General features: G+C 39.2%; 1 protein-coding gene across 1 annotated transcript in view; it reads right to left on the reverse strand.

Annotated features, from left to right (window-relative positions):
- Window positions 1–130: 130 nt before the first annotated feature.
- Window positions 131–7,317, reverse strand: part of LOC106805965 (multidrug resistance-associated protein 7-like) — an 18,698-nt gene continuing 11,511 nt past the window's right edge. The window contains exons 12-19 of the mRNA XM_014807773.1: window positions 7,018–7,233; window positions 4,415–4,542; window positions 3,972–4,141; window positions 3,472–3,632; window positions 2,853–3,106; window positions 2,575–2,653; window positions 1,500–1,664; window positions 131–766 (exon numbers count right to left, since the gene is read on the reverse strand). Coding sequence (XP_014663259.1) covers window positions 521–766; window positions 1,500–1,664; window positions 2,575–2,653; window positions 2,853–3,106; window positions 3,472–3,632; window positions 3,972–4,141; window positions 4,415–4,542; window positions 7,018–7,233 — 1,419 coding nt within the window. The 3' untranslated portion in view covers window positions 131–520. The remainder of the gene's footprint in view (window positions 767–1,499; window positions 1,665–2,574; window positions 2,654–2,852; window positions 3,107–3,471; window positions 3,633–3,971; window positions 4,142–4,414; window positions 4,543–7,017; window positions 7,234–7,317) is intronic.

Consider the following 7,317-nt stretch of genomic DNA (forward strand, 5'->3'; position numbering starts at 1 on the left):
GTATACTGTATATATATATATATATATATATATATATATATATATATATGTATATGTATATATATATATATGCGTAGAATCTTAAAACTAGCAATTTCTGCAAGACTCCATTCGTTATAGAACAGGGTTATACATGTCAAAAGGTTGATGTTACATGTTATATTATATACCTCGCTACCGTCCAGGAAGTAAGCAGGCATTATGTTATAGTAGTAAAACGTGCTCTAATACTGAAATATAAGATGAAGGATTGTGCAAAGATACTATACGAAGAAGAGTAGTCATTTCGAAAATAAATAAATAGCATCAGGATTAATTTAACTCAGCCTGCAAGCACCACCCATGGCTTTCTTCTCATGTTGCTTTGAACACGCGTTGAAGGATGTGTACAATGATTGCAGGTAGCACCTGTCGTGAAATTCGTTACATAGTAGTTAAGATGGTAACTAAATTGCCATATCGCGATATAATTGCCGCGAAACAAATGCCACCTATGCACATGCCTGACCAGCATTTCTAGTTACAACTTGCCATGCACTAGGCTATAGAAATGTGACTGTTTATTCTTGAGCAGGTCTGCAGGAGTTGCAAGTTCTACCACTTTACCACCGCTCATGACAAGCACACGGTCACTGTCCTCTACAGTGTTGATGCGATGGGCAATGGTCATCACAGTTGAGTCAGCAAACATGGCTCGAATCGTCTGCTGAATAAGCTGGTCAGTCTCAAAGTCAACACTGGCAGTGGCCTCATCAATGCATAAAACCTGCGCGACAATGTTAGATGTGTTTTATTTCACGGATGAAATATCATATTATCAGGAGTCTATCAATAGACTATTGATAGACTCCTGATATTATATCATAATTATACCTTATATCATATAACATATCACATATTGATCACACGATCACATATTATATAATATTCCTTATCTTGTATTTTTGTCATCATGTTATTATTTCGTAATCTACTGGAGTGGCGGACTGGAAGACTGAATTGTCATTTCGCCTTCTATTCTATCTTTCATCTCTTCTATTTATTTAGTTTAATTTGCTTTAATTTCATCAGCATTGTCTATTAACTTGTTTAACTAATAGGTTACCTCCAAAATGTAATTCATTAGTGTAAATAAAGTAATTTGAAGCGAATTGAATTGAAAGCGGTGTCTTACAGAAACACGTTACCATGTTGCAAGCGCTGATGTTGAATTTTATGTTGTTATTGGTTGGTTTCTATAAAGCTACCCATCCGTCCACCATTTTGATTTAATAACTCATTCCATCTCATCCCATTTTCTCCCATCCCATCCCATCAATCTTTTGACCCATCATCTCTCCATCTATACAATAATTCTAGCCATCCACCCACCTATCCATCCATCCACTTATCTGATCACCCAGCCACCCACTGAATCAATTGCCTGCCTGCCAGTCGATATGTGCCGTGTCCGTCTACCCATTTAACTTTTAAATAGCCAATCTTGCAACAGGCTTCACCTTAGCACCAGTAAGTAGAGCTCTGGCTAAACACATCAGTTGGCGTTGTCCAACAGAGAAGTGCTTGCCACGCTCAGATACCTCCGACTCTAAACCTCCCATGTGGTGCACTTTGTCAGCAAGATGACAAGCGTCTAGCACCTCCCAGAGCTGGTCTCCTGCAAACTATATTAAAACGCTACGTGAGCGACTTAGATACAGCGGCATGTTCTCCTCGTTTACACACGCACGCACGCACGCACGCACGCACGCACGCACGCACGCACGCACGCACGCACACACACACACACCTTGATTTCACTAATCCTAAATAAAATTCTTTTATTCTCATATAGATTCCAGATTAATCATATCTAAGATATCCCTACATATAAGAATCTCTTAGATCTAACACAGATTGAGCACCCGTTATTCGAAATGCTCCAAATCCTGCACATTTTTTCAAACACCAACATGACGTTAGGAGTAGAAAACTTCAAAGAGCCATAGGAAGGGTCAGCAGCCTGTTTACACACGTGACATCTCACCGGCCCTGGATGAGGCTGCTTTGGTGCAAGTTTGTCTTCAGGACTCATCAAAGTCAGGCAGTGCATTATTCGTTAGTGCACAAAATGATTAAAAATATTTCGTATAACTGCCTGCAGCCTGTATGTATAGGCTGTAAATGAAATATTAATGTCTTTAGTGCTTGAGTCTCCTTCCGAAGCTACCACATTATATAGGTATACAGTATGGCCGTAATTGCCCATAAGTGATTGTCCAGCCAGTGACTGTTTGGGGGAGGAGTAAATAAAATTGGGCAATCATCCAGGGGGTAATTTTCTTGGAGGTAAATGTTTGCAGGTAATTGTCCAGGAGTTGATTGTCTGGGGGGGGGAGATAATCGTCCGAGGTGAATGGCATATAGGGGAATTGTCCGAGGGGGGGGGGTAATTATCTGGGGGTAAGAACCCTTTTTATGTATCTGATATCATAGATATGAATTTATTATATGCTGTGCGCCTCACAAAATAAAATGCGAGAGAAAACCTAAAAAGTATAGATGATATAGCTATTGAAAGCATGTTGCATTCACCTGTTCAGTTGGATCAAGGTTTTCTCGTACTGTTCCACTGAACAAGAAGGGATCCTGAGGAATGATTGCCAACTTTGACCTGCGAAAAGAATGAAATAATGAACTAGCTATTAACTCACTACTATTAAGTTAGTACTTACACACAAAAGCATTTGCATTAGGGTAGCATAACCTTTACCATCATCACTGCAGTACACAGTAGAACAGTCGATATAGATATTCACGACCTGTGTTTGCAGTTTTTAAATCTAAAACGCTTAAGCAAACATGGCACCCACCTCAGTTCTTTCAAGCTAAGAAGTTTTGTGAGCACTCCATCAACAGTGATGCTGCCACTTTGTAACTCCACCATTCGAAACAGTGCAAGAAACAGACTCGACTTGCCCGAGCCCGTCCGACCGACTATGCCCAGCTTCTCTCCGGCACGCGTTTCAAACGATACTCCATCCAAGGCGGCGGGCAGATTTTTCTTGTATGCCATACGCACGTTTTGAAACTTGACGACGCCTTCTGATGGCCAGCTTTCAGAAACCTGCATGCCGAGACAAATGGGATACGTACATGGCTTATTTCATATAGTAAGTTTATGACGAAACGGGGTTATATATATATATATATATATATTACTACTTTTACTTGTTATACTTATACTACTTTGCTTTTTTACTTTTACTTTATTATACTTTTTTACATCAGTTTAATAGTAAATGAATAATATATTATGTATGCTATCCAACATGAGAATAAACACATTTCCTGCACCTTACTTAGTGATATGAGTTCTACAGTGGTTGGTAAAGTTTACTAAGAGGTAATTTTACCAAACCTTACTAAACCTGAACTTTCAGCTTTCGTCGAAAGGATATATACAGACAGCAAATTTTCTAGTATACCTACCAGTAGAAGACCCTCGTGTCTCTCACTCGCGATATCAGCTATGTACTGCTGAGCTCTCTCAACGCTCACCATCTGCTTCTCAGTCTCTGTGAATGAACTGATTACTCCGCTCAAGAGATTTGTTACAGAGAGAGCGTAGGATATCGCCAACCCAACTAGACCTGTAACGACAACAGCACGATTATTATTACACCTGGTGAGGAAATTGCTATGATATTAGTGTATTTTAGATATATTAAATTTAAACTAATAATTATTATATTAGTAATCAGCTCTAATATATGCAAGTATATGCAAATCTGTTCATCAAAAGTCGAGAAACCAAAGAAGAGGATAGTGAATCACACCTAACAAAGTAGTCAGTAATACTGTAATACCACTGAGTTACTTTTTGTCATACGTCCTGTAGATTTGAGTCCCATGTTTTACCAAGTTCTGCTTCACTAAACATTAGGTTTGAAGATGCATGCACACACGTTTTGTTTGGCTGTTCAACTTACCCGTGTTAACAGATTGATAATGGTGCTCCAAAACTGTTATGAATGCTACACCAGTGACCATAACAACACCAAGCAGTTGCAGACGAACATTTAGCCACTGTGATGCTACCTGCCCTGCAAAGTTGGCTTTTTGGTTTATCTCTAGTGTATTCTGATTTTCTTGCATAAACCTATAGAAACAGAAATTACATAATGCAGAAGCATATAATAGGTGCTATACTCCTCTCTAGTGTATAATGTATATAATAAGTGACAGTCCAGTCTTTACTACAAAATCCCCACCTATTATTTCATACACATATATATGTTATCTAACACACAGAATTTTCCAGAAGACATATAATTTTCGTGTGCCAATTAAATATTATGCTATATCAAAATTTAATCATTGGATACATGCAGTTTATAAATTCGCTTTTAACTATGTCAATACATCTACAAACCTAGCTGTGGCTCGAAATGCTCGTATTGAGGCAAGGCCAGTCAGAGTTTCAGAGAAGTGTGCATATACTGGGGACAAAGTTACACTCGCCAACCGCTTCAGCTCTCGAGATGTGTGTCTGTAGTATTTCTGCAAAATAAAGTTTGCATTAGACAACTTACATACAATCACAAATGCTCTAATACAGTAGCAGCTGCTATATATATATATATAAGGCATAACTGTTTTAGAATGGAAATTAGAGCTACATGCCATGAAGCACCATATCCTTAAAGATATTTATTGTGTTAAATAATATCCAATCAACAGAAGCAGGGCAGCTAGCTGTAGGTTTTGTTTATACTTTGTTATGTAATTAGGTAATTATTTAACATCTAGGCCTACATCTTTAAAGTGATTATGTCACCATAAATAGTCAAAGTAAAAAAAATATTTCCACTTCTTCACAAAATGCAAGTAATTCTGTTCAATTTTTATGGTTAAATTGCTGCATTATACTTCCTATATTTTACTATATTGTTCGATGTAAACATACACTCATGACTCATACATAGCCCATAGCAAGCAATTAATGTCAGGATCATAATATCAAATCGTCCAGGTTTTTTGCATTTTTAACTAGTTGAGAAACAATCTCATCAGGTAAGAATTTGACGATACATTTAATCCCGTTAGTACTTACTTTTAATGTACAAAATGGCAACAAACATTTTACAAATATACACCATAGAAAATTCGTGCCGTAGTTAATTTAAGAATGGATAATTTGTGAATAAACAAAACTGTCATTTTTTGCATAAATACAGTGCCTAAGTAACGCTGATAGGGTCTATATGTCTCCATGGGTACTGCCGAAACGTACCCTGGGTACGGTCCGGTATACTGGAACGTACCCTGGTAACTATCTGATATGGTTAGGGTTAGGGTTAGGGTTCGAGTTAGGGTTAGGGTTAGGGTTAGGGTTATGGAGTAGGCGTAGGCAACTCCCTAGACTCATTAGTGGAGTAGGCGAGGTACGGTCCGGCATATTAGATAGTACCAGGGTACGTTCCGGCAGTACCCTGGGGGACATAGACCCTCTCAGCCTAAGTAACCCTTGAAACATATATGGCTCTGCAAAAATGGAATTTTTATAGGTGACTATAGCTGCGTTCACACGAGGAGAAAAGTTGCGTTCACACGCTAAAATATACACGGCTTGCTTAGCCGCGAATGCTCCGGCTTGCGAAGCGCGGAATCATATTCCGCGCCAACTAAGCCGCGTATATTCGGCACCACGCTGGCCGCGTATTGTTTGTCGTGTGCGCATTGTGAACGCATTGTTCGTGTGAATTGCGAAACTGTAGCGCTCTAACCTAGACTGCTACCCGTTCGCTGCACGACGTTAGGGTAGCGTGTGGAACTGTCGACCGGGTACCAGTCTATATTATACCGAGCTAGCTAAGCCTCGAATCTCGTGTATCTCGTGTGAACGCAGTTTTTCCGGACTTAGCACCAACTAAGTACGGTACCAGCTAAGCCGTGTATACGTGTGAACGCAGCTATAGTTCAGTGTTTCGGTTTATACAAATTTGCATGCTAGAAGCCATTTTGCTAATTGTGATTGTATAATAATAGATAATCAAACATCACTACATTACATTGCCACTTTTGTGAGTTGAAATGTCTATTACACAAACTGGAACATCCATCAGGTGAAGTAAAACATGATTAGTTTTTTCAAACAGCCACAATGATTTGTTAGTACAGTTAATGACTACATATGTAAATTTTAACCATGTTGAAAATAGAATATGAAACCTCTTTACAGGTCTACTTCTCACAACCAATTTTCAGTTACTAAATAAATCCTGCCTTCGACTCAATCACAACTCTTAGAAATACTTACTTAAAAGCACCTAGACTGCATGTAATTATGTACATATTTGTATATAGGGATATACATTCGTTTATGAGATAACAGAAACCTATCAGAAGCTGCAGTTATAATATGCACTCACTTATTTGTAACAGCAAACCATCGCAAGCTGTGTATATAATACACACTCACATCTTTGTTACTATAAACTATCAGAAGCTGTGGGTGCAATACACGATCGATCATCGTCTGTTTGAAACAGTATACCAGCACGAGCTGTACTTATGCTGGGTTTACACTATCAACTTTTTGTTGAAATGTTGCCAAGCTGATAAACCTTTCAACTAATCCACCGAAATTCGGCAGTGTAAATGTAAAATTTGAGCGCTCAACAAACTTAAAGATTAAAACATGTTCTATTTTCTCAACCTTTGGTTAGCGAGTTGATCAAGTTTTTGCCACTCAGCTACTCCGATAATAGCAATCAGTGGGTGTGTCCCTCCACCCAGGGGCAGAGCCCATTTTTGCTATCGACGCCACACTGGCGCAAATTAATACGTGCAAAAATGCATATCCACGTCGCCCTGCGTGCACACCGCGGGTCAAATGTTGAAACGTGTGCCGACTCGCGGTCGATAACGTAAAAGCTTTAAACATCTGATAGAAAGGTTGATAGAACATTGAAAAACTTATCATCTCACCGTCTTTTCCATTGTGTAAACGCAGCTTTATACAGGCACGCTCACCTGTATATGGTAGTAGATAGCGGCGAGTGGTAGCAGCAGCAACGAGAACCAGGGCAGACCATAGCAGGTAATGGAGATAGTGCCGGCAAGGCCATACAGCTGTGCCAGCAAGATGTTCATGATGAACGGCAGAGAGTCGTCGACCGAGTACACGTCCGACGAGAATCGGTTCACGATTCTGCCAATAGGTGTCGCATCGAAGAACGAAACCGGAGCCTACACAGATGAATGAAAAACAAGCTAGACGTAATAGCTGTATGCTGTACGTATACTGTATATATATATATATATATACATATA

This window comes from Priapulus caudatus, unplaced genomic scaffold, assembly GCF_000485595.1.
Source record: "Priapulus caudatus unplaced genomic scaffold, Priapulus_caudatus-5.0.1 Scaffold135, whole genome shotgun sequence".
NCBI lineage: Eukaryota > Metazoa > Priapulida > Priapulimorpha > Priapulimorphida > Priapulidae > Priapulus > Priapulus caudatus.